At 45.4% G+C, this 27,843-nt stretch overlaps 1 protein-coding gene across 1 annotated transcript in view; it reads right to left on the reverse strand.

Annotated features, from left to right (window-relative positions):
* Positions 1 to 127: 127 nt before the first annotated feature.
* Positions 128 to 27,843, reverse strand: part of baz2a (bromodomain adjacent to zinc finger domain, 2A) — a 43,207-nt gene continuing 15,491 nt past the window's right edge. Inside the window, 27 exon segments of the mRNA XM_046343326.1 lie at positions 128 to 2,318; positions 2,480 to 2,623; positions 2,783 to 3,060; positions 8,123 to 8,269; positions 9,570 to 9,705; positions 9,928 to 10,211; positions 10,689 to 10,754; positions 11,174 to 11,334; positions 11,592 to 11,747; positions 12,057 to 12,285; positions 12,403 to 12,834; positions 12,836 to 13,005; positions 13,109 to 13,253; positions 13,383 to 13,445; positions 13,533 to 13,701; positions 13,834 to 13,908; positions 14,112 to 14,326; positions 14,969 to 15,619; positions 15,712 to 15,777; positions 15,878 to 15,939; positions 16,111 to 16,336; positions 18,620 to 18,721; positions 19,007 to 19,115; positions 19,332 to 19,392; positions 21,492 to 21,890; positions 22,010 to 22,261; positions 22,832 to 25,021. Coding sequence (XP_046199282.1) covers positions 2,159 to 2,318; positions 2,480 to 2,623; positions 2,783 to 3,060; positions 8,123 to 8,269; positions 9,570 to 9,705; positions 9,928 to 10,211; positions 10,689 to 10,754; positions 11,174 to 11,334; positions 11,592 to 11,747; positions 12,057 to 12,285; positions 12,403 to 12,834; positions 12,836 to 13,005; positions 13,109 to 13,253; positions 13,383 to 13,445; positions 13,533 to 13,701; positions 13,834 to 13,908; positions 14,112 to 14,326; positions 14,969 to 15,619; positions 15,712 to 15,777; positions 15,878 to 15,939; positions 16,111 to 16,336; positions 18,620 to 18,721; positions 19,007 to 19,115; positions 19,332 to 19,392; positions 21,492 to 21,890; positions 22,010 to 22,261; positions 22,832 to 25,021 — 7,148 coding nt within the window. The 3' untranslated portion in view covers positions 128 to 2,158.

The following is a 27,843-nucleotide window of genomic DNA, read 5'->3' on the forward strand; positions in this document are numbered from 1 at the left end:
TCACCAGGGTACTGGTCTTACGCCGCTCTTACACCTCCATTTAAGCAGAGGCTACTGTACGAGACTGCTACTGTGATTTAATAAAACACAAAACAGGAGTGAAATGAGGACCCAGGGACATTTGGAGTGTCGTCTCTCAACTAGATGTTTTTTTATTCAACTCACAGTACATTCTACAGATGCACACGTGTTACATCACCTCGATACAACATGGTCTCGTAATACATCCTCTTAAAAATGATAGATTGGTCCTAAAAATATAGAAAGGAACAAATTTAAAGTCACAAAAACTGTACATTATTAAAAATTCACTTAACACCACATTTGCTTTTATTTTCATGTCTTTTCTTTTTAAATATAGAAAAAAGAATGTCCCTTTTGTGTAGCAAGGAACACAACAATGCATTTCCTATCGACTGGTTTCAGTTCAGTGTACGAAGCTTTAAATAAAACCTGGATTGTGGAGTATCGCCCTGTCGCCTTCCTACCTTTCCCATAACCCACCAACCATGTCAAGCTATGGAGCGCAGTGGCCCCTTTTCAACAGAGAAAAAAATGTATTCATAATAAGAACGTGTGAATGTGCACATATTTGTATAGAAGCCTTTTTTCAGCACGAGTCAAGAACAAAACGTTTCTCCTAACACACAAGCTATGCCTGTTCTCTACTGCCAAGTTGCAGAAACCTACACACAAAAACCTCTCAACGCACATTTCCTGTTATTCCGCTGTACTTTTTTTTGGGGTGGGTTGTTATGATTTCTTGTTTTAGAAGCACAGGCCTATGTTTCTACGTTAGTATCAAATTGACGATTGAACATTTTCAGTGTTTCCCCAAATACCTGTTCAGATCCTTTAAACTTAGAATGCAGATATATATATTTTTATATCATAAGGAAACATTGAGTGACATTTTTCCATAATATCAAAACAATTCTTCCAACGAAAGGATGTCGGTCAAAACATGACATATTGCTACAGAACAGTCAACCGATAATATTTCAGCAGCTTGCTAGTTTTCCGCACAATTTGACCAATATGGTAAGCTGCAACACAAAGCGAACAGTGTTTTAAACAGAGGTTCAAAATGGTGGTAGCGCCTTATTAGTCCTATTCACACAGTCTATGGGCACACCTCACCTGAAAATTCCCATTGCTGTGACTACCGGTCTTCGTTGCGATTACGAAGCAGTGAAAACACAAAACGTAAAAATAAAAAAAAGCCTCCAGTTTCTGAAACCAGTGTCCTTCACACAGCAGCAGGTTAGTCGTGTGTATGTGTGTCTGTAGGTGTGTGGGTGTGTGTGCGAGTTAGGGGTTGGTTACATGTGATGTGACAGTCTTTAGAGAGAAAAAAACAATCCTGTCCACTTTGTTTTACTGGCCTTTTCATAAATCGGCTAAACATCTCAACTAAGGAGTCTGTACATATTCACTACAAGCTATTGCTATTAAATAATCCCAGCTATTGTACTCTTTATATATATATGTATATATATATATATAGAATATATAATAAAAATATATTGAGAAAAATTGCTTCTAGGCATAAGACCACACATTACATTTCCATTGAACAGTTAAGAGAGGATCCAATCCCAAAGTGTTTGAGTTTAGAGCGAACCGTAAGGGTTTTCATCCACTTGTGGTCGAAACGAGGTCAAAGCATGTCCGGTCTGAAGCGAAGCAGTCGCATTGGTCTGGCAGACCTCCTGACCGGGACCATGACACAGGGTAAAATTTGAGAACCAAATCAACTCAGGGCCTCAGACCCCCCCCAACCCCTCAGAGCAAGGGATGGACCAATATCGTGGCATTGTTATGAGACCAGGGGTGAGGCTTAGGAGAGAACGTGACGACAGCAGAATTCCAAGCAGGTGGTCAGGTGCAGAAGTGAGGGTGCAATGGGAGGCCGGGAGGGAAGAGAGGTGGAGAGCTCAAACATCCCCTCTCTGTCATCCAGAGAATTTCAACCCAACGGAGTAGAGTTTTTGAAAAGGAAAAACAAGAACGACAGACAAATAACCAAATCTATACATATCTATACAGGGCTGGAGGAGACTCCAGCCCAGACAGTCTTAGTAGTAATGGAGAGCATAAGCGTCAGGCAATGGGGTTAGGGCACTGTCCTTGGCCCCACCCCCAGCGCCCTGGGCTCCTATTTCTCCTTGCTCTCGTAGAACTCCGCCCAGCGGTTCTCGAAGAAGCGCTTCATGGAGTGTCCAGCCATGCCCACCTCGGACGTGTCCTCGTTGAACTGCTCGCAGTTGTTGAACACCAGATGGGCGTCCGCTGCGAACTCCTCACAGCTGCAGTACCTGGGAGCAGGGGAGGAGAGGGGAGAAAGACAGGTCAAATATAAAAAGGTGACAAGGTTTTCAGTGACATGATGGGAAACGAGAGAAACCGGCCTCTTTAAAAGGAAGTTTGGGTCATGTTGTAGACGGACACAGACAGAGAGTGAAGTAGTGCCCTGTACCCTCCCTGTAGCAGCCTCTCCCTCATGGTGAGGAAGTCCATGGGGTTCTTGATGATGCGTCGGTAGCCAGGCACCATGCGGGGGTTGACTGGCTCCAGAAAGGGCCAGGCGTCAGCGTGAGACTCCATCTCCATAAGGATGATTCTACACACACACACACACACACACACACACACACACACACGTTAGAAGTGGTTCAACAGAAACCAGTGTAACAAGAAGTGATCCGAAGTCAGTAAATGGAAGCTCGTGGTCCATTAACGACTAACAGTGAGGAGATAACTGCTCTAAGTTCAGACTCACTCGCAGTAGGTGAGGTCGGGCTGGTTGCGGGTGGTCATGCGGCGGCGCTTGGCGGGCGAGAAGCCCGTCGTGCATCCCCCGTCTCCTGAGTAACGGGAGGAGGAGGATGAGGCAGGGCCACCGTCCTTATGTCGCATTGCCATGCCATCACCACCGCCACTACGTCTGCTGGGCACCGTCTCCTCGTCAGAACTGTCGTCTTCGTACCTCCTCTTCTTCACCCGGGTCCTCTGCTTGGAGGAGCGCTGCTTACTATGTGGTGACTCACCGTCACTCGCCTTACAAACAACAACAGGACACAGTGAGACAAAGAGTTTAAAAAAGGCCCTGGGGAAAGGTTAAGGAGGACTCAGTGCCACTTTACAGAGTAGCAGGTTTGGAAGGAGAGGAGGGTGTACGGTAGCCTGGGTGACGCGTGACTACACAGCGAGCTGTGGGTAGAGAGGCTGGTGTTAGCATGACTAGGCCTAAGGGCCTCACTGCTACTGACAGCATCACGGTTTAATAACGGTTCAGTTTCAAATAAAAATTTTCCAAAACGACAGGGCAGATAATTGTAATCACATTCCATTAATATGACTTTTTGGTTGAATTTTCCAAAAGTAAATCAGTTTCTCAATCTAACCCAGGTTGAAAAGGCAGGTCATTTCTATCTGCGATGTCATGAACCCCTGCCCTCTGGTTAGAGGCTCGGCAGACTATGTATTGCTGAGCGGCAGGGTAGCCTAGTGGTTAGAGCGTTGGACTAGTAACTGGAAGGTTCAAATCCCCGAGCTGACAAGGTACAAATCTGTCGTTCTGCCCCTGACCAGGCAGTTAACCCACTAGGTCGTCATTGTAAATAAGAATTTGTTCTTAACTGACTTGCCTAGTTAAATAAAGGTAAAATAAATCAAATTGAAACTCATCGCAGTACATGACTGTCATTTTTCGTCACAAAATAAGGAGGCTCCTTGTAGTTCGTAGGCCTGCCTACCCCGCGTTCAACTCAGTATTGCTCCTCTCAAATTTTAAATAAAAAAACTTTTTCAAATCTCTGAAGCAGCTGATATCTACCTTCCAGCATAAAAATGTAAAAGTGCTTCAAATAAACCACTCTGAAGGTGGTTCAGCTTTACCTAATTTCATATTCTATTACTGGGCTGCTAACAATCAGAAAGTCACCTTTTGGCTTCATACCCCTGGGACAGACAGGTGCCAGCTAGAAGTTTGGTCCTTTCCTTTCTCACTTCCCTTGTTAGCTTGTTAGACCCATTACTGCATCCAAAAGGACTTGTAATCCGGTTGTTGTTTCTTCTCTTAAAATCTGGACAACCATTTGGGAACCATTTTTGGTTTAAAAAAACAAATAAAACAAAGCCTTGATAAATTTCAAAAGAACTTTATGAAAATGAGGTCCTCTGCAGTTAACGATCATCCCACTGAACGAACAATGACTACACTTAAGTAAACACAATTACATTTAGCTTTAACCTTTATGATTTGACTCCCGACACAGTTAAGACGTTGAACTAAAATGCCTCTACCACAATATATACACTATTACCTCTAATATGACCAGATTAACTGAAACATTTATTATCACTCATCTCCTCTTATTAAAAACAAAGCTATTTATATTACATATATCCAGTTGAAGTTGGAAGTTTACATACACCTCTACCAAATACATTTAAACTCAGTTTTTCCACAATTCCACAAATCCATTTTCCAAGCTGTTTAAAAGGCACAGTCAATTTAGTGTATGTAAACTTCTGACCCACTGGAATTGCGATACAGCGAATTATAAGTTAAATAATCTGTCTGCAAACAAGTATTGGAAAAATGACTTGTGTCATGCACAAAGTAGATGTCCTAAACGATTTGCCAAAATTATAGCTGGTTAACAAGACATTTGTGGAGTGGTTGAAAAACGAGTTTAATGACTCCAACCTAAGTGTATGTAAACTTCAAACTGTATAATTGGCTATATAGTTATGTTTATGATACAGATCTACCAGGGCCAAGACATCTTGTGGCCTGCCACAGGGTATAACAATTGGACCTTTATTATTCCTATTCTATATCAATGACCTTGCTGCTGTGTGTATCGTACTTCCCATTCTCTTTGCTGATGATACCATTTTGATTTTATCACAAGAATTTTGATTCACAAATTAATGAAGCCAACTCAGACATGGCCACATTTTCTGAATAGTTCCAGAAAAACAAATGATCTTTAAATGCTAAAAAACAAATACAACTTCATTGTATTCACTAGTAAGAATAAAAAATATTGTTTAAAAAAAAAAGAGCCAGAATCTCAATTGGTGGGAATGAAAAGGAACACGCTACATCCACTAGATTGCTCTGAGTTTTAATTGATTAAAGGTATTCATGGAAAGATCATATTCAATTTGTCTGCAGCAAAGGGATGAAATCTGTTGATATGATCAGAAAGATTAATGGTTTGGTTCATCAGGCTTGCTTCCTAACTCTATAATATAGCTTCATTTACCCAGATCTAATTTCCTGGCCAGTACATATGCCTCATACCTACACATAATTACTCATACAAAATACATTGCAAGACTAGACACCCCCTCTAATTACCTGGCTCCATCTATACCTTTGTTTAAGAAACTCAAAATCTTGTCTATTTACGACAATGTACGCCAGTTATGCACCTCCCAGAAAGTTCACCTAACCCTTCAATGGATTCTTCCTGGTTAATACTGATAATACATCTATACAATTATCTTCACATAACATCCCTCAATAACGTCAAGCGAAGACTGGGGGTCAGCCAGATGAACCAAACTACTCAGTCATCTCCTCCATATACCCTAACTCTCACACACACATTTAAACAAAACAAATGTATATATTTTTTTTGTGTGATTACTGATCAATTAATGTATACTTAGGTTTTGTTATCGGTTTTAATTTGTGTACTTATGTATTGAATATATTTATTTTGTGGTGTGGTTTTCATATAAGCCCTTGGACTTCCAACCACATCTGCATTGTTTTTTAAATTATTATTTTGTCTGTATTGTTTTCTATCACCTGTTTTCTTTGGTACAAATAAATACAACTAAAACTATGCGATTCCAGTCTACTTTAAAAAGGTAAAAACAAGTGTTAGCCATGTGCTTTTACTACATGAGCTAAAATTATTACATTCTATTTTTTTAGCCGATATGGGAGTGAATGCATTCAAGCATTTGATTCAAGCATATCAAAATGGTATACTGTTGTAGGTTACAATAGTGTAGGGTAGCCAAGGCATAATGTTTTATTATAAATCAGATTATTTCACATGGACATGTGGGAAGCTAAAAAGCTAGTGTCATGACGTTGGCCTGGGGTTAGGTTTATCACCGTGACGAGACATGGGTTATAAAACCTCTCAAACACGCCCTTCTCGCTCCACTACATAAAGCCTTGACGAAAATGTAACCTCCTGTTCCAAGTACGTGAGGTCTGCAGCCTCTGCGTTAAAAGGACTAACATGTCAACTACAGAACTAAGCCAACCTCAGCGTGAGCTTTGGTTGCGAATGGTATGAACTTTGAACTCTTATTCACTACAGAGCCGTTGAGTTAGCAACAGCAGCTGCAAACGTGGTCTAGGAAAGAACAGACAGAGTATCACATCTACCACACAACGACATTACTACAACGTATCCAATTGACCGCCAGAGACATTCTTCAAAGGACAAAGGACTCGGTTTGGCAACACAGCCTTCCATCTACCACCAACCTACCGAAGCGCAGCTCAGAGTAAATAGTTATTGCATTTTCCTTTTCCAAATGGGCGGTAATTTAGAATGCATAAGATAGTGTATTTATGACAGCACTGCTTCTCTCTTTGTCCCTCAGTCTTCTCGCTCTTTCACTCAAACCCAGACCCTTTTCTCTTGTGTAACCAGCTGTCATATCAGTTTTTCCCGCTCGGGTCGTTTTCCTTTCAGACGTAATTTGTAATCAAGGTATGATTCATTCTTTGTACATGTAATTCTGTGTGATTAGTTAGGTATTTAGTAAATAAATAATTAAACCCAATTTTGTAATGCTGATTCAACTTGTTAGCCAGAGTTCGTGAAGATAACCAATACTTTATAACTTTCAGATGAGACTGAATTAAGGTGACGATTGCTACTGATGTAAAATATTACTAGGTCTTTAAGAGTTTATTCGGAAGATAACAGCTCTATAAATATTATTTCTTGGTGCCCCGACTCTCTAGTTAATTACATTTACATGATTAGCTCAATCAGGTAATATTAATTACGGAGAAAGGATTTTATAGAATAGCATGTCATATCACTTAATCCGGCATAGCCAAAGACACATTATTGGTGCTCCCGTACGAGGAATCTAAAATAGAAGGACGCTTTCATTTTGATTCAGCCTGTATAAAATTGAAAAGCACATCACATAATATACCAAGTTTATTATACACATTATGGGTGTTAGAGAAAAGCATTATTGGGTGTGTGTGTGCTGAGGATTCCCCGCCTCCGTGTTGTTCTCTGACGTAGTCAGTGGGTAACGTAAGCCAATACATTTCTGTATGAGGGCTGATGAAGTTAATTATAGAAATCTGAGAAATAGAGTGTTTGGCCAAACGCAGGGCTATTTCTGCCTCCTGCATTTCAGTCGTGGGCAGGCTCGGTCATTATTCATTTCTCGAGCGAGGACAAAGAGCCAGCCGATCGAAATTCAGGAGAAATAAGCTTGACTAGTGATATATTTCTCGCGAGTAGACCACGGTGCATTTTGTTGTTTGCCGCGTATTCCGGTTAAAACAAGAATTTACAACTTTCAGATGAGACTGAATTAAGATGACGATTAATATTGACTGCTATTGAGGTAAAATATTACTAGGTCTTTAAGAGTTTATTTGGAAGATAACAGCTCTATAAATATTATTTTGTGGTGCCACGACTCTCTAGTTAATTACATTTACAAGATTAGCTCAATCCGGTAATATTAATTACGGAGATAGGATTTTATAGAATAGCATGTCATATCACTTAATCCGGCATAGCCAAAGACACGACACTAGCTAGCTTGCTGTTTTAGCCAGCTAGCTAGCTAGCAAGCTAGCAAGGGAAGACAAGAAAATCACTGCTATCGCCCGTCAATGTTGCTATTTGGTAGTTTAGGAACGCAAGGATCGGCAAAGTATCATGCTACCAAAAGGTACACATTGACCCCCCCCCAAAAAAATCAGACTCCGTGAAACGCACGCCCTTTAAATGACTGAGTAAGCTGTGGATCGACCTTTAGGGGAACAGTCACCACTGCTGTAAATCCATAAGGCTAGCCGAGCAGAACCCCAGTCAGTCCTCACCTTGGAGAAACAGGTGGGGCAGAACCAGTCCCCCTCTGGCACCTGGGTGACCTTTGGCCTCAGGCAGTACATGTGGCAGCCGCGGTCACAGCAGTCACACAGCAGCAGGTACTCATCATTATCCCCCTTCCTGCACACTTGACACGTCTACAACAGACACACAGGTAGAGTCTTGAAGACAACATTTCTGTTGCTGTCTTTGTTGCTGTCTCGGTGATAATATACTGCATGTGTTTACTGGAAGCTGCTTTGGATGTTTCATTTTTTAAAACATTTTATTCCACCTTTATTTAGCCAGATAGGCAAGTTGAGAACAAGTTCAAATTTACAACTGCGACATGGCCAAGACTAAAGCAAAGCAGTTCGACACATACAACACACATATAGAATAAACAAAACATACAGTCAATAATACAGTTGAAGAAAATCTATATACAGTGTGTGCAAATGAGGTAAAAAAAAGGGGAAGGTAAGGCAATAAATAGGCCATGGAGGCGAAGTAATTACAATATACCAATTACACACTAGGGTGATTGATGTGCAGAAGATGAATAAGCAAGTAGAGATACAGGGGTGCAAAGGAGCAAGATAAACAAAATAAATAAATACAGTATGGAGATGAGGTAGTTGGATGGGCTATTTACAGATGGGCTATGTACAGGTGCAGTGATCTGTGAGCTGCTCAGACAGCTGGCGCTTAAAGATAGTGAGGGAGGTAAGAGTCTCCAGCTTCAGTGATATTTGCTATTCATTCCAGTCATTGATAACAGAGAACTGGAAGGAAAGGCAGCCAAAGTAGGAATTGGCTTTGGGGGTGACCAGTGATATATACCTGCTGGAGCACGTGCTACGGGTGGGTGCTGCTATGGTGACCAGTGAGCTGAGATAAGGTGGGGCTTTACCTATCAGAGAATTGAAGATGAACTGAAGCCAGTGGGTTTGGCGACGAGTATGGTGCGAGGGCCAGCCAACGAGACCGTACAGGTCACAGTGGTGAGTAGTATACGGGGCTTTGGTGACAAAACGGATGGCACTGTGATCGCCCTCAACAAATTGGATGCAGTCTATTTTGTAAATGACATCGCCGAAGTCGAGGATTGGTAGGATGGTCAGTTTTCTGAGGGTATGTTTGGCAGCATGAGTGAAGGATGCTTTGTTGCAAAATAGGAAGCCGATTCTAGATTTAATTTTGGATTGGAGATGCTTAATTTGAGTCTGGAAGGAGAGTTTACAGTCTAACCAGACACCTAGGTATTAGTAGTTGTCCAAATATTCTAAGTCAGAACCGTCCAGAGTAGTGATGCTGGACGGGTGGGCAGGTGTGGGCAGTGATCGGTTGAAGAGCATGCATTCAGTTTTACTTGAATTTAAGAGCAGTTGGAGGCCACGGAAGGAGAATTGTATGGCATTGAAGTTCGTCTGGAGGTTAGTTAAATAGTGTCCTCACCACTTTGACCACGGATCTTTCCCAGGCGATGGCCTTCTCCAGCTGCAGCAGACACAGACACAGCTGGGGGGCGCTGCGACAACGATCCAGGGCCTGACGCCATGTCCGCAACCTGGAGGTTATCTCACTCTCCAGACTGGGGAGGCAGGAGAGAGAGAGGGGAAGTTAGAGATTACGGAAACAGTTAAGAGCTTAAGTGAAAAAAAAGCTTAAATCACTCTGAAGTGTTTTAAGCAAATTGACCAAATGCTACACAAATCCAATCCCTCCTACTACGATTAAATCACGCTCCCATCCACTCCATCCTTTCCAACCTCTAACCCCCTAGCCTGACTTTGACCCTGTCCCTTCCTCTCACCTCATGACGTCCATCTGGCCCATCTGGCTCTCCTCGGGGGTGAGCGGGGCGAGACGCACCACCTCAGCCAGGTTCCAGAGGGGCTCCTTCAGGTAGCGCCGGTCGATGTTCCTCTCCAGGTTGGCCAGGCGCAGCACTGCCAGGTCCAGCGGGTGACTGGCCACGCGGGGCAGGTCCGACCACTCCTTCTTGGTCCGCACGATCCAGTCGTCCCGGGGGTCCGTGTCATGCTCGTAGTACCGCAGGTCGTCACGTGTGGAGTCTGCCTCTGGGACCGTGTAGGGCTGAGGGGAGGGAGGAGGGAGAATGACAGAAAAGAGAGTATTATAGTTCTCGACAACCAAAAAGCAGTTAGCAAAAGGACTTTGAAGCTAGAGAAAGACTCAAAAAGGGTTGTGAGGAAAGGTAAGCGACATCAAGTGAAGACATCAAACAATACATTTGTATAACAACGTTTACTAATTAACAACATAACAGCAGGCCCCTAAAAAAGGACAGAGGCAGGGTGAATAGAAGGAGCAGAGAGACAAACAGCTCGTATTTCTAACAGTAAGGAGCAGGGGTGTTAAAGTGAGAATTCTACACATTCTGATATTTGGGACAACTCCATGTCATTTTAAGAGGTGTAGGAAAAGAGGAATTGTAACAGATACAATTAAAGGAAAATAAAGGAAAGGGGGAAACATGAAGACGTGTGAACGAGTGTAGATCTTAAAACAGGGTGACGACGAGCGACATTAGATCTGAAACCTGGTTTGTACCTGGAATCCTGCGCCTGGCGTTTCCGTGCTATTGTCAGTGTCACTCCTTCCATTCTGGGGAGCCATCTTGAAATATAAGTCATGGACATGTGATGTGATGAGTGTGACCTCTTTTTGCATGACACTACGACATGGGGGGGACACACAGTCACTCTGTACAAACTGCAGCAGCACAGGCCAAATACTCCACCCTCTGGACATTCAGTGCAACTGCAGCCATAGTAAAACTGACAAAACAATTCAACTCTAGCATATCTATCAACCACCCACGCAGCCCTGGGTGCATCTCCACAGTCTAAAGTGTCTTCCTCGCCTTTGTCCGCCCAGATCTGAAAACGCTGTAAACATGGGGGGTGACTTATTTGGGAATCTCCTCTCCCCCAATTCAACTTCCAGGTCCAGGTGTAGGGAAAGGCATTGAACCAAACACAGGAATCCACTTTAGACTACTGCAACACAGCCCCACTGTCCCCCTGGCGCCTCACCTTGAGGTGCAGGTCAGCGGCGATGACCCTCCGCTCCAGGTCCTCCACCCAGCGGAGGGCGCTGACGTCTGTCTCCAGGGCCCGCTCCTGGACCTGCCACGGCTGCTGCAGAGCCTCCAGCAGGGCCTCGCCGACCTCCACCTTCACCTGGAATATAGTGTCTGGTGAGAGGACAGGGTGGAGAAGAGGCAAGGGGATAGAGAGGGAGAGAAGGAGAGATGGTCAAGAGAGAAAGGGAACGGAAAGACGTGTCGTCATCCACTTTCCATTCATTACAAAACCATCCTTATTTAAACCAAGTCCCATTGATGTCAAATGCAGCTTCAATATAAAACACAAGCAATCCGAAACACGGTACACCTTTTATTATCACATCTTCCCCTATAGCTGACTGAGTGACCAGTGTTCATTGCCTCACCGTTGATTGGTCGTGTGCAGACCTCAGCCAGGTACTCCATGTGTTTGGCCAGGTGTTTGTGGAGCACCTTCTCCCGTATGCCTCGCGGGTGCAGGGCCTGCAGGGTAGCCGTCAGCTCCTCAGGCTCCTTGATCCACCACCAGCCACGCACCATCGCTAAGGCAACAGCAGCAGCACACACATTAGACACCCGCATCTCCGCCTAGCATATCAACGTTAGCTAACCATGTTGGTCATATCGGCTAACCACACCACAAACATGTCAACCACTACTGATCTGGTTGAACATGCTAGTATTTTCGGCTAACCATGCATTTATCATTTAAGCCAAATCAACAGCTCAAATTGCAGCATGTTTACATTACTGACAAGTCTCATCAGAAACCACAGTGAGGAAATTTGATACACGTAACCACAGCGGTATTGGAATGGGCTTGAACTGAATGGATTGAATTGAAGGCTTACATGCTGGAATGGGCTTGACCACGAGCTGAGTGAAGTACTGCTGCTCTATCTCCTGGAAGAGCGTGGAAGGAGGGCGGCCACGACGCTTAGCTGCAGCCCCTCTAGCCCCAACCCTACGGGCGGGACTGCTGCCCCTACTGCCCCTCCTCCGCCTGCGCCCCGGTTTGGCTGGGGTGGGGGTCGGGGTAGGGGCCACCTGGGGTGGGGAGTCCGTGGGGGCTGGGACAGACTGGAGAGGGAAAGGGAGAAAGAGTGCTTGTTTAATAAGAGATCATATAAAAAACATGTACTGTTCTCTCCCATGAGGGTCCTGGAGAGTGTGCAGGAGGCTGAGGTTGGGACTCACCTGCAGCAGTGGAGCGGCGAGGGCGGGCAGGGTGCTGGGGGTCAGAGGGAGGCGTTCGGGGGGTGTGCTGGGGGGGGTCTGGGGTTCTGTCAGAGAGGTTTTGTCACATGGCTGTTTGGGTAGCAAGTTGAACCACTGCCCCCGTTTCTCCGCCATCTCCTTCATACTGTCCTCTGGTTGGCTGCCTGTTGCTGGCTCCGTCCCGTTAGTTATGGCGCCCTGCAAGTGGCTGAGCCAGTTGTGGAAGGCGGACTGCGTGAGGTCTTGTGAGCCGTTGGTGGTGGCCTCTGGGGCAACGCTTGGCCCAGTCTCCTCCCCGCCGGACTTGCTGCTACGGCGACGGCGGCGACACTTGGCAGTGCGGAGGTGTAGCTCCACCTCTGGTTTGATCTTGCGGGGGCGACCACGGGCCCTGGGGCTGCTCATGAGAGAGGGCGGTGCCAGGGAGGGGGTCCTCCTCAGGGGGGAAGGAAGTCTGAGACTTGGGAGGGAGAGGGGATGGGAGGGGGGCAGGAGGGGTTGTAGGAGTGAGCGTCTCCTCCACTTTAGGTTCCCTCTTCAGAAGAGTGATAGGCACCTCCTTCACCAGGATATCCTCTGACGCTACCAGACAGAGGAGAGATATGATTAGAGTCAATAAAAATATGCTAAAGATCTTTTTTTTGTTGGCTAGCAGAGGGTTGAGGGCAGGTTCTCTGTGACTCACCTAGGATCTCCTCAGGCCCCTCCACCAGCACCCCTACCAGGTGGGGTAGGACCCAGTATCTCCGGCGGAACCGGTCCTGGCCCAGAGAGACCGCACGCAGGGAGTGGGACGACTGGAGCAGCTTCTTACGGAAAAACACCTGCCGCTGTGGAGGAGAGGAAATATTTTGCAAATATAAAAAACAACCCAGACATGCGCACACAATGTAGTTAGAATAGACACGACATTTAAAAAACGAATGCGGAGGATGAACTGCAGAGTATGTTAGTCTCACCTTCGTTAGCTTATCGATCTGCCTCTCCAACTCTGGAACGCTGTCATTGGTGGGGCTGTCAGTCTGTGGGAAGGGCATTTGGTGAGTACAATATATAGTACATCCTCACCGCCACATATGACACACACACACATGCGCGTGCGTACGTACGTCGCCGAGTTTGGGCTCCTCCTTGGGTGTGCGGCGGCCCCTCTGCATGGAGCTGCTCCCTTGTAGAATGAGGTTCTCCTCCTCTGCCACCCTGGCACTGCACCTCCTCTCCTCGAGACACAGCTCCTCCTCAGAGCGCCCTGTACGCCGTGCTAGAGCTGCCTTCAGTCTGGGGGGAGCACATGCACGTCAGATCACACACGTCAGATATCAAAACACACACAACGTTAGTGGTATCACACACTCTCCTTCCACCAACTAAGACAAACGCTAAATTAAAAGGAGCCGTGACTGGCCTTACTTGCGCAATTTCCCCTCGATGATCCACTTGTTCTTCCTGTAAGTAGCCATGTTTTCCAGTGTGTTGTCAATCTCACTGCAATGCAAAAACATTCAGACAGGCATCACTTAAATGTGGGAAATTCTTTCCAGAAGGGGTTTCTTTTGACACATTTCCATTGTGGAAGATGTCTGCATCACACTTAGGATACTTCATGAAACAAATATCAGCAGTAATAGTAGCGAGGGCGTGAAGGTTGATAGGTAGCTCCTTAGTTTATCTGTATTTGTCACCCTGACCTAATGACGATGTTGCTACCGTTGAGGACCTCCACCAGGAAGCCCAGGATGGCAGCCTTTGTGTCGGGACGGAGGGCATGGAAGGTCTTGGTCCGCAGCACGTTGCACACCTCCATGTCAAAGCCGTGGGACTCCAGGAAGATTCGCAGGCCCTCGGACACTGTGCTGCGAGTCAGCTCCAGATCCACCAGCTTCTCCCCTAGGATCTTCACTGACTGGAGGGAGAAGGGAACTGGTTAATCTGTTGAACTAGGGTTTAACATGCAACTACATTTTTAAAATGGTCAACTATTGCTAACAGTGAAATGTCAACATGAAGAACCTTAATTATTTCAAAAATGTACCCCCTTTTTTCTCCCCAATTTCGTGTTATCCAATTGTTAGTAGCTACTATCTTGTCTCATCGCTACAACTCCCGTACGGGCTCGGGAGAGACAAAGGTTGAAAGTCATGTGTCCTCCGATACACAACCCAACCAAGCCGCACTGCTTCTTAACACAGCGCGCATCCAACCCGGAAGCCAACCGCACCAATGTGTCGGAGGAAACACCATGCACCTGGCAACCTTGGTTAGCGTGCACTGCGCCCGGCCTGCTACAGGAGTCGCCTGGGCTACCCCCTGGTGCGCGATGAGACAAGGATATCCCTACCGGCCAAATCCTCCCTAACCCGGACGACGCTAAGCCAATTGTGCGTCGTCCCACGGACCTCCCGGTCGCGGCCGGTTACGAGTCTCTGGTGACACTGCAGCGCCCTTAACCACTGTGCCACCCGGGAGGCCCAGAACTTTAAATAAAGAAAATAAAAACAGGAACACCCATCAGCAAAACTAGCTCTATAGAGTCCACAACACACACCTGGTAGTACGGTGGCAGGCCTGGGTCGTGTAGTGCAGCCTCCACCAGCTTGATGAGCAGATCCTGGACCTCGCCTTGGCTGTCTCCCAGGCCCAGGAGGCTCTCCTGCATTGTGCTGAGGCTAGGCACGTCCATGGGGATGTGGAGGCCCAGCACCTTGCCATAGCTGTGTAGGAACTCCACCACAGTCAGGCAGTGGGAGAAGGCCACGCCAGAGAGAACCACGCCAGGGATCCGAGACAGCTCCGGAAGGGGCTGGTGGTCTGTGAGACACATGTCCTCAGTGGGCTTCTTCAGCTGCTCCAAGATCATCTGCTGTCTTTTCCTCTCCTCCAGACGTCTCTGGGATTGGGCTCTCCTTTCCACCTGCTTCTTAGCTGCCAGGGCTGCCTGGGCTGCAGCCTCCGCCTCTGCCTGGGCCCTAGCCAGGGCCTTGGCCTTACTCCTGGCCCCCAACACTCTCTTCCCCTGGGCTACCCTCTCCTGGTCCGTCTCCACGACCGGTAAAGGCACCTCAGCTTTCTTCTTCCTAGGGCCACGCTTTTTGGGCTCTGGGGCGGGCGGTTGTGGGGGGGCAGGCTGTGGGGGCTCTTGGTCGGCTGGTTCAGCCTTCACCCCCTCCTGGTCCTTGGTCTCCTTGGCTTTGTCAAGCTGAGCACAGGAAACACAGAAGGCGAGGGATTTATTAGATAAAGAGGGAGACCGATTTGTGTTTTGGTCTTAAAAAGAAAGTAAATCCTTACCTTCGCTTGCTTTTTCTCCTGTCGGATCTTCTTGTTCTTGTTATTCTCCTTTCTTTTCATCCTTGCCTAGGAGAGTAACCATTTTACTTAGTGTGTTGGGAGCAACCTGGAAACACCACAAAGATGCAATTTTAGTCTTCAGATTTTGATACTTGGTATACCATACCTTTCTCTTCATTTTCTTCTTGATTTTGACAAGTTTCTCCTTGTCCTCCTCAGTCAGAGCTTCTAAAAATAGAGATCCGACAGCTACATTCAAGACGTCAAAACCATAACCTAATACAAGCTTTTTGATGCAGACATATTCCACAATATTACGTTTCTGATCCCGTCTTGCCATTGAATCAGTCTGTATAGTGGCCTACATTCCAACCAGTGAACAGGCTCATGTCCACTCACCCTTGGCCTCCAGCCTCTCCAGCATTCTGGCGTCAACCTTGCTAAGCAGGTCCACCATCTTTGGTTTGGGCGGCCTGCCGGGCTTTCGGACTAGCCCACCCTTGGTGCGCCGAGCTCGGGGGCGGGGCTTCTCTTTGTCAGGGTTCGGAGGTCGGCCGCGTCGGCCCGTGATGGCCATGATCATGGAAGGCACCTCCTCATTGGCCAGGAGGCACCATTTCACTCCCTGGAGGAGATCATATGAAAATATTTATGGGAAATGTATCTTCTTTATGATATTACACCACAGCCCTATTCGCATGGGACTTGTACAACTAGATAAAGTTGGCTATGTATACTATTCCACAGGACTAGTTTTTTCCTAATTGTATTTTTATTTTTTATTGACACTTATGACGGAAGCCTGGAGTTTTTTTTCTTCTAAGCGTGAAGATATTTCATCAAGTCTGATATCTCGAGACTGGTTCACAAGTTTCTAAACCATCTTCGGTATAGTGTCGCCATAATATTTTAATTTAATCATAATCATTAGGATATTTTTTATTTTATTTTACCTTTATTTTACTAGGAAAGTCAGTTGAGAATACATTTTTATTTTCAATGACGGCCTAGGAATAGTGGGTTAACTGCCTGTTCAGGGGCAGAACGACAGATTTGTACCTTGTCAGCTCGGGGGGTTTGAACTTGCAACCTTCCAGTTACTAATAATATAATAATATATGCCATTTAGCAGACGCTTTTATCCAAAGCGACTTACAGTCATGTGTGCATACATTCTACGTATGGGTGGTCCCGGGAATCGAACCCACTACCCTGGCGTTACAAGCGCCATGCTCTACCAACTGAGCTACAGAAGGACCACGAGCGTACTAGTCCAACGCTCTAACCACTAGGCTACCCTGTCGCCCCATTTCAGCGATCCGAGGTAGAAGACGTCCTAAATGCCCCCCCCGCCTTCAGATGTCAGCTAAACAGCGCACTTGCACTTGATACGTGTTTTTTAGGCTATGGATGAGAAAGTGAACTGTCATTTCCAAACGTCGGAGGTGAGTTGTATGCTGCTTTGCGATTTATTAACCGCACAGGTTGCATTAAATAGGCACAATATCTTTTAATGATGCATTTGGCGATGTTCAATTCAATCGCAAAAAGCTGATAAACAAAAGCATCCACTGTGAAAGTGTAGGCACTTCACGTAAAGGCTACGCGCAGCACTTTCTTGCTCAAATCGCGAGCAAACACCTGTCAAACTTAGACATTTCCCTCAAAACACAGGGATGTCAATTCGCAGGGATTTTGGAGTTAACCAAAAAAAGCTGTAGGTTATTCTGGCTGGAGTTGTTACTCTCCTGCCATGTAAAAATGACTGACATGGCAGGTTCGGACTTAACTTTCTATGGCTGTAGGGGCAGTATTGAGTAGCTTGGATGAAAAGGTGCCCATTGTAAACGGCCAGCTCCTCAGTCTCAGTTGCTAATATATGCATATTATTATTAGTATTGGATAGAAAACACTCTAAAGTTTCCAAAAAAGTGGCTTCTATTTTGAAAACTCCATGTTCCATAGCCTCCCTTTGCTGGATTTAAAGGGATATGAACCAGATTCCTTTTCCTATCGCTTCCACAAGGTGTCAGTCTTCAGACATAGTTTCAGGCTTTTATTTTGAAAAATGAGCCAGAACGATAACATCGCGTCAAGTGGTCACATGAGTTTTGCTCGCGCAACAGTCTGGATAGGTATTGCTTTTCCCTCTCCTACTGTGAAAGACATTTGCGGTTGATATATTATCGATTATATATTTTTAAAACAATCTGAGGATTGATTATAAAAAACGTTTGACATGTTTCTGTGGACAATATGGAAACAATTTGGAATTTTCGTCTGCGTTGTCGTGACCGCTCTTTCCTGTGGATTTCTGAACATAACGCGTCAAACAAACGGAGGTATTTTGGATATACAAATAATCTTTATGGAACAAAAAGGAACATTTGTTGTTTAACTGGGAGTCTCGTGAGTGAAAACATCCGAAGATCAAAGGTAAATGATTAATTTGATTGCTTTTCTGATTTTCGTGACCAAGCTACCTGATGCCAAGTGTACTTAATGTTTTGTCGTGCGATCGATACATTTACACAAACGCTTGGATTGCTTTCGCTGTAAAGCACAATTTCAAAATCTGACACAACAGGTGGATTAACAAAAGGCTAAGCTGTGTTTTCCTATATTGCACTTGTGATTTCATGAATATTAATATTTGTAGTAATATTTATTGAATGTAGCGCTATGCTATTCAGTGGTTGTTGATGACACTTATCCCGTTAGTGGGATTGCAGCCATAACAAGTTAAAATACAGATTTGTTTGGTGCTCGTGCACACAACTACATTACCCAAACTCCCCCGGTAAAACTAATCCCGTCTGAATAGGGCTTATGACAGTCTGCATTGAGTTATTACTACAGCTATTTATGATGACAGATCTGTCAGCACAGACAACAGATCCACACACACCTCAGCAGAGTCCATCTCCTCGTAGAAATCTCCTACGGGCATGCGGGGGCTGAAGCTGAAGTGTTCCCTGGTCACAGCAGTGTCCTTGTGCCTGTTCAGGTACTGAGGGAGAACAAGACCATGGGTCAGTGACAGAGCCGGGGAACATGGAAGGAAGCCAGGTCATAGGTCACCAAGTCACATGTTATCCACGCACCGTATGAGCAACTGACGGTTTAATGAAATAAGATCAAATGCAACTGCTGTTTGTATACTAAAAACATGTCCTCTTATAATTTCTGTGTGACGTGGTAAATGCCCTGCGGGAAAGATATCCCACTGTATCAAGAGATATTTGTAGCTGCTAAACTTCTGTGACAAAAATGTTTTACTCTAACTGCCAGTTACCTTGATGACTTCTGGAAACTGCTTAATCCTTCTCCCACAGGGGCTGTAGTACCAGGTCTCCCCCTTCAGCCGGTCCTCAGTCTTCCTGACTCGGACTTCCCTCCTCCAGCTAAAGCACAGATCAATAAAAAGTCACGTTAAGAGCCACATTCAACTCACAGTAGAAGGATCATAGTATCCCTGCAGTCGGCCTAGAATAGAAGGATGAAACCGAGGAGTATTGTATTTATGGGTGAACACTAACCTGCACTTTCCACACATTTGAAATATTTGGCACAGAGACACACTAATTAGGGGAGCCTTTCACAAGGATATGTATCATTACCCATGGAGCAGAGGGAAGTGGACCTGCTCCTCTGTTGCTATCCTCCTCCTGGGGGTGTCACCTGTACAAGGAACAAAGAAAAGAGAATTAGATTTGTACAGAATTACTCTCGTTCATCAACATCGGTTTAGAGCATGGTTCCCCCAAGTTTTCTGAGCCCCCCAAAAATGTATTAATAAAAATATACACATACATATAGATACACACACACACCAAGTGAGCAAGCAACACCTGTCACACTGAGTGAGTTTAATTTTGGAAATCTGTTCCAAAAAAGTATTCCCATGCATAATAGGGAGATACTGTATATGTGGTCACATACAAATCAAATCAAAATGTTTTGTCACATGCTTCGTAAACAGGTGTAGGCTGAGAATGAAATGCTTACTTTACAGGTCCTTCACAACAATGCAGAGAGAAAAACCTAAGCAAGGTATGAAATATTTTTTTTCTCTCAAATATCTGTTTGGGCTTCTTGTGTTCAATTTTACAGTCTACAAATTATTTGTAATTATGTTCCAGCCACATGACGATCTGAAAAAAAATTGTCCTGCAGATGAATCTAGTTGATTATCCCTGGTTTTGAGTTTATAATCATTGGGTCATAACTACACTGAACAAAAAAAATAAATGCAACAATTTAAAATATTTGACTGAGTTTCAATTCACATAAGGAAATTGGTCAATTTAAATGAATTCATTAGGCCCTAATCTATGGATTTTACATGACTGGGAATACAGATATGCATCGGTTGGTTACAGATACCTTTTAAAAAAAGGTAACGGCGTGGATCAGAAAACCAGTATCTGGCATGTGACCACCATTTGCCTAATGTAGCATGACATCTCCTTTGCATAGATTAGATCAGGCTGTTGATTGTAGCCTTTGGAAGGTTGTCCCACTCTTCAATGCTTGTGCGAAGTTACTGGATCTTGGCGGGAACTGGAACATGCTGTCATACACGTCGGTCCAGAGCATCCCAAACATGCTCAATGGGTGACATGTCTGGTAAGTATGTAGGCCATGTCAAAACTGGGCCATTTTCAGTTTCCAGGAATTGTGTACAGATCCTTGCGATATGAGGCTGCACATTATCATGCTGAAACATGAGGTGATGGCGGCGGATGAATGGCCCAACAATGGGCCTCAGGATCTCGTCAAGATATCTCTGTGCATTCAATCCTATTGCGTTCGTTGTCCATAGCTTAGGCCTGCCCCTACTGTAACCCCATCACCACCATGGGGCACTCTATTCACAACGTTGACATCAGCAAATAGCTCACCCACACATACTCAGTTTGTCTAGTACAGTTGAACCAGTGATTCATCTGTGGAGAGCACACTTCTCCAGCGTGCCAGTGTCCATCAAAGGTGAGCATCTGCCCACTGATGTTGGTTACGACACCAAACTGCAGTCAGGTCAAGACCCTGGTGAGGACGACAAGCATGCAGATGAGCTTACCTGAGACGGTCTCAGACAGATTGGGCAGAAGTTCTTTGGTTGTGCAAACCCACAGTTTCATCAGCTGTCTGGGTGGCTGGTCTCAGAAGATCCCGCAGGTGAAGAAGCCAGATGTTGGGGTCAAGGGTTGGTATGGCTAGACGTGGCCTGCAGTTGTTAGGCGAGTTGGACGTACTGTCAAATTCTCTAAAACGATGTTGGAGGCGGCTTATGGTAGAGAAATTAACATTAAATTCTCTGGCAACAGCTCTGGGACATTGCAGTCAGCAAGTCAATTGCACGCTCCCTCAACTTGAGACATCTGTGGCATTGTGTTGTGAGAAAACTGCACATTTTAGAGTAGCCATATTGCCCCCAGCACAAGGTTCACCTGTGTAATGTGCACCTGTGTCATGCTGTTTAATCAGCTTCTTGATATGCCACACCTGTCAGGTGGATGGAATATCTTGGCAAATGAGAAATGCTTACTGACAGGGTTGTAACATTTGTGCACAACATTTTAGAGAAATAAGCTTTTTGTGCATATGAAACATTTATATGGGATATTTTATTTCAGCTCATGAAACATGGGACCAACACTTTACATGTTGCGTTTATATTTTTGTTCAGTATACATCTAGAGAAACAACAAGAACAAAAAAATATATACAATCATTTCTATAATTTCCAGAATCAAAATAGTTAGCGTGTTCATTACCAGCAGTGGAACTGTCATCTCCGTCATTGTCGTTATTGCCATCATTGGGTTTAGTGTTAACATCAATTTTCGCTATTTTGGGTGGCATCGGTTCCAGATTCTTGACCCTAACCTTCTTGGGTTTGATGGCTGGCGGGGTCTCACCACTGGTCATACATGGTTCATTGCTGGTAGTGACTGGTCCACTTTGACAAGAAAGTAAACCTTCAGCAGAACGTTCAGCCTCTTCTGTGACTGCTACTGATTCTGTCTTCTTTCTCTTTCTTGGTGGTCCCTTCTCCTTTTTCTCTACGACCTCTCCTTTCTCAAGCTTCTTCTTCTTCCTCTCCACCTTTATCTTATCCACCTTTGGAGTTTTAACAGCGGACCTCCGCTGTGCTTGCCCGGGGACCTGAGGAACTGGAGAGAATGATAACAGAAAGTCAGAAATCCTTGCTACACAACTTTGTTTGCTCAAAATGAACTGGAGTTGCACAGAAATATCATAAAGGAAAAAAGGGACAAAGAAGTTGGTTTACCGGGAGTGGAGGCTGCTGGAGTGCGTGGCTTCCTGGGTTTCCTTGGTGTCTTTTGGCTGGTGGTGGGTACGGCTGTGGCGGCTAAGGGCAGGAGTGGGGCTGCAACCAGGTTCCCCACCAGGGCACTGAGTGCCGCTGTGTGCTCGCCTTTGTCCATAACAGGGGGAGCCATGATACTAACGGCACTGGCCTTGGTGGTGCCAGCACAGTCGGGTATATCCTGGCCTTCCGACTCACATTCCCCTTCAAACCCTGTCAAGAGGTTATAAGATTAAGGGATAATGGTTAACAACCTCAAATTAACTGACAGTCACTGTATGTTGACAAAATAAGTGCTCCCATAGCTGGCTGTGATAAATAAGAGTTGATAATTAATCAACCCTAATTTCCAAGTTCCAACCAACAACTCTTCAACCATCTACCCACACACTATCTTACATAAAGATGCTACACAGGGTTTAAAAAATATTTACGTTGTAATTTTAGAAAATGACCGTAACATACTGTATCTGCAGTAATAGTGTAATGATAGTGTTTCACAGTGTTACTTCACAATACATTTCAGATCATTTGGGAAATTATATATTTTTTTAAAATCTCATTTAAAATAATTTTTCAAATTAAATAAAAAAATTGGTCCCATAACTTGATTCAGATTTGTGCCACAAATGCCAAAACATTTGGATTGCTTTCATACCTTGTACATAGACAGCTTACAGAGTAAGGAAACCAATGTGTCATTTTGTAATTTGGGTGAAATAACCCTTTAAGCTAATTAAATACAAACACAGGTTGTCATATCAACTATGGCAAGGATCTTACCTTTGTAGGCTGGGGGTGGTTTGTCAGGGCCATTTGAGCTTGACCGGGAGACGTCATTCTGGGAGGATTCAACACAGGAGTCCTCCATCTGAGAGGTGTTGTTCAGAGAGGAATCCAGCATGGACACCCCGGTGCTCAGGCAGCTGTCAATAGTCTGCTCTGCCTGGGAAGAGTCCTCTGTTTGGGTATCATCCAGCGTCAAGTCCCTGGAATCCTCCACAGAGGAGAAGCTGCTATCTATTGTAGTGTCAGCAACATGTGATATTTCATCCTCACGAGAGGTGTGATCTATGCGAGAGCTGTCATCCAATTGAGAGGTGACATCCAATCGAGAGCAGTCTTCATCCATGCGAGAGGTATCATCAAACTGAGAGGTTTCACCATCTACACGGAAGCGGTCATCCAATCGAGACGTGTCATCCATTCGAGAGTTAGCGCCAAGTCTAGAAGTGTCACCAAACTGAGATGTGTCGTTGAGTGACGAGTCGTTACAAGAGTCATCCTCTTCAGTAAAGCTGGTTTTCTCCATCCTGGTGCTGTCGAGGCACGTGGACACCTGCGACGACTCGTCCGCAGACTCCTCAAACGCTGACTCGTCCATCTCACAGGTGTCATCCAGACCTCTTCTCTCCAGGGGAGAATATGAGTGTCTCAGGGGGGCGGTGTCCATTCTCTCCGCACGCATTTTATCGCCAAAGGAGTTCTCTTGGTCCTTGGGAGGCGGAGGAGTCCCAGGAATATCTGTGAGGGGTTTGTGTGAGTGTTTTTCAGATTGACAAGTAAGAGACTTGGTGGCATCCATCTTTGATGGTGTTCTAACTGGGTCGACTTTAGGCTGTGGAGAACTCGCCTCTAGTTTTCCAGGTGGTTCTACAGAGGGTTCCTTCTTGTTGCCCATGGCCTTCTTATTCCCCATGTCTCGCTCCTTTGGCTCAGCGGAAAACATGCATTTAGGGACTTGTGGAGGAGCAGGAATGGATAGGGAAGGCGCAGAGACAGCAGGAAGGGATGAGGGGACCATATGAAGAGCAGTCATCACTGCACGAGGCACAAACACCAAGGCAGGAGGCTCAGACGTTGAAGAAACTCCGGGGGCTTGAACTTTAGGGCCTTGAACTGATAAAGGAGGCATAGATACCTCCTTAGGAGACGAGGACACTGCAGACGCAGACTCTGTGGAGGGAGCAGAAACTGCTGGGGGAGGAGTAGACACAGATCGAGGAGGTGATGACACTGATATAGAAGGTGCACTGACTGCCCAAGGAGGACTGGGCACTGCTGAGGAATTTTGCCTTACTGCCACCAAGGTAGTAGACACCGCTGGGGGGGACACAGAAACCTTGGGGGGAGGTGCAACTGCAGATATTGATGGAGTCCAAAACTTTTCTCGAGGAGCTCCAGATAAAGCTGTGGGAGAGGAAGTCAAAGGCGGTGGTCTGGGTCCTTGAACCATCTGCTGAAGTGCAGAAATGGGCGCAGACATGGAGCGCGAGGGAGCACCCACCATAGTAGGAGTAGAGACCATCGCAGGAGGGGCAGATGTCATGGGAGCAGTCTGATGTGCCACGGACACTGGGGGAGGAGCACTGACTGGATGGGGAGCAGACACAGCTGGAGGTATAGAGGGTTTGTCCAGGAAAAGAGGTGGTGCAGGTGGCTTGGGAAGAGTTACAGACACTGACGAGGGTGGAGATGCCACTGATGGAGGTGTGGACAAAGACACCGGAGAAGGTCTCGTGCTCATCAGAGGAGGCGAAGACAGCCCGGGAGGAGGTCCAAGCACAGGGAGAGAAGGAGAAGAGGACATGGGAGCCGCTGAGTTTCGGGGAGGCGCAGGACTAACAGAGAAGGATGAAACGACAGGAGGTCCTAATGTACCCATTGGAGGAGTAGACATTGCAGGAGGTGCAGAGAGCCTAGAATGGGTGGAAGGCGCAGACACAGCCGGAGGATGGGACGACATCGAGTGTGGAGGTGCAGGTGGCGCAGACTCCCTCGCTGAGGTTGCCATTTCATGGTGCTGGGCCATCGGCTGCTCAGAGCGCTGGCAGTAGTCAATGGTAGGCCCCATCGGGGGTCCAGGGGGCTTGGGATGGTAGCTGTCGCTTTTAGGCAGCAGCTGGGTGACAGACGCCCTCTCCATCCCATTATAGCCTTTATCCACATCCTTAAACACTTCACTCATCCGCCCTAAGGAACAGGAACACAAACAGTGAGACCATTAGAAACGACAGAAAGACAACACAGCAGCCACAAGGTAACTCTAAGAGGGAATCTGGAGAGCAGATGGCGCTTTTAAAAAACTCCTTGGGGACAATCTGCTGCATGCCAGTGTGCCACCTCAGTAAGACAGCAAAGGCGGCAATATAAATAGTGGCTGTATCATTGCAAGGGGCGAGGAGTTTTTTTATTATGCATTGTGGTGCACATTAGATTTGAGGTATGCAACACCCTACGGGTGGCGGTGGAGAATAAGGATGTGTAGGTGAGATATACAATTTTGGATGACAGTACATTTGACACTCTTCTCCTCCGCTCCTTACTGCATGTGCTGCCATAGAAATAAAATGAATAGAACGGGTGTCACCCACTCAAGTTAATGATGGCGTAACGGGTGGAAGTCGGAAGTTTTCATACACCATAGCCAAATACTCAAACATAACGATGATCATTATGGCCAAAGAGTTCCTATTTTTGTTTCATCGGACCAGAGGACATTTCTCCAAAAAGTACGATCTTCGTCCCCATGTGCAGTTGCAAGCCGTAGTCTGGCTTTTTTATGGCGGTTTTGGAGCAGTGGCTTCTTCCATGCTGAGCGGCCATGATGTCAAGCAAAGGTAGGCCTTGAAATACATCCAACAAGTATACCTCAAATTGACTCAAATGATGTCAATTAGCCTATCAAAAGATTCTACAGCCATGACTTTCTGGAATTTTCCAAGCGGTTTAAAAGGCACAGTCAACTTAGTGTATGTAAACTTCTGACCCACTGGAATTGTGATAGTGCATTTTAAGTGCATTTTAAGTGAAATAATCGGTTTATAAACAATTGTTGGAAAAATTACTTATGGTATACACAAAGTAGATGTCCTAACCAACTTGCCGAAACTATAGCTTAACAAGAAATTTGTGGCGGTTGTAAAACGAGTTTTAATGACTCCAACCTAAGTTTATGTAAACTTCTGACTTCAACTGTAGATGTTTTTTTTTTTTGCATTGGATATATTTACCATATTATACAGAGACAGAAACATAAACCTTTTACCTTATCATAAGTAGACATAATTGCAAATGATTTCTGTATGATTTTTTCCGTACAGAAAAAAAAACTGTTTAGTTACGAATTGAACTTTAATTAAATGAATTGACTCTTCACATGGGATGATTTCACTGAACAACACAAGGGAATATTGAATGATCTCCAATGATCCATCACATCTCCCAAAAACATTTAACATACATGATAGTCTGGAAACTAAAGCTTTGGTTGTGTTCCTCTCAGGCTTCCATGTCTTCTCCCTGGACCTCCTCTATGTCGGCGGCAGGTAGCCTAGTGGTTAGAGCGTTGGGCCAGTAACTGAAAGGTTGCTAGATCGAATCCCTGAGCTGACAAGGTAAAAGTATGTTGTTCTGCCCCTGAACAAGGCAGCTAACCCACTGTTCCTAGGCTGTCATTGTAAATAAGAATGTATTCATAACTGACTTGCCTAGTTAAATAAAAGTTAAACATGTCCACCTCTTGAACATCAGACTCTAGGCCTCATCTTCACTGTCACTTTCCAACCTTGTTGAGGATGGCTTGTTGTCAGACTCAAATTTGCTCAGATGGCCACCAATTCTTCAACCCTTGTATTGATCAGCCTGTTGTGTGCTTTGGTGTGTGTGTTCCCAAACAAAGACAATGGCATTGTCTCCCTCAATCCGTGCAATGGTTGCTGCTTTAGGATTCAGGCTGCTTACCACTCTCTCCCAAAATACATCATCCCGGAGGATCCGCTTGATGGGGCTGTCCATATCGGCAGACTGTGATATGGCCATTTCTTGGAGACTCCTTCCCCTTCAGGAGACTGTCAAACACGACGACAATACCACCCCAATGGGTGTTGCTGGGCAGCTTCATCAAGCGGATCCTCCTGGATGATGTATTTTGGGAGAGAGTGGTAAGCAGCCTGAATCTCCTGAAACCTATAGCAGCAACCATTGCACGGATTGAGGGAGACAATGCCATCCTGTCTGATGTTCAGACTCTTCTTCTCACTTTGCTTGGTGAGGTAGATTTCTGCTATAACAAGTTGACCCTTGACATATCTAACCATTTCCTTGGCTCTCTTGTAGAGCGTATCCATTGTTTTCAGTGCCATGATGTCCTTGAAGAGCAAATTCAATGCATGAGCAACACAGCCAATGGGTGTGATGTGGAGGTAGGACTCCTCCACTTTAGACCAAGCAGCCTTCATGTTCGCAGCATTGTCTGTCACCAGTGCAAATACCTTCTGTGGTCCAAGGTCATTGATGACTGCTTTCAGCTCATCTGCAATGTAGAGACCGGTGTGTCTGTTGTCCCTTGTGTCTGTGCACTTGTAGAATACGGGTTGAGGGGTGGAGATGATGTAGTTAATTATTCCTTGCCCACAAACATTCGAGCACCCATCAGAGATGATTGCAATAGTCTGCTATCTCTATGATTTGCTTGACCTTCACTTGAACTCTGCATCCAGCAAATGAGTAGATAAAGCATGTCTGGTTGGAGGGGTGTATGCTGGACGAAGAACATTCAGAAATCTCTTCCAATGCACATTGCCTGTGACCATCAGAGGTGAACCAGTTGCATACACAGCTTGAGCAAGACATTCATCAGCATTTCTCCGACTACGTTCCCCCATTGAGCCAAAAGAAAATCTGATTCCAGGAGGACCATGAGCTGTTGCTATCGATAAGGTGTCTGATTCATCATTTTCACCTCGAATAGAAGTAGAGCGACTTTTGTCAGAGGTTGCTGGTTGTGAGAGCTG

The sequence above is a fragment of the Oncorhynchus gorbuscha genome, linkage group LG03, assembly GCF_021184085.1.
Source record: "Oncorhynchus gorbuscha isolate QuinsamMale2020 ecotype Even-year linkage group LG03, OgorEven_v1.0, whole genome shotgun sequence".
In the NCBI taxonomy this organism is placed as follows: Eukaryota; Metazoa; Chordata; class Actinopteri; order Salmoniformes; family Salmonidae; genus Oncorhynchus; species Oncorhynchus gorbuscha.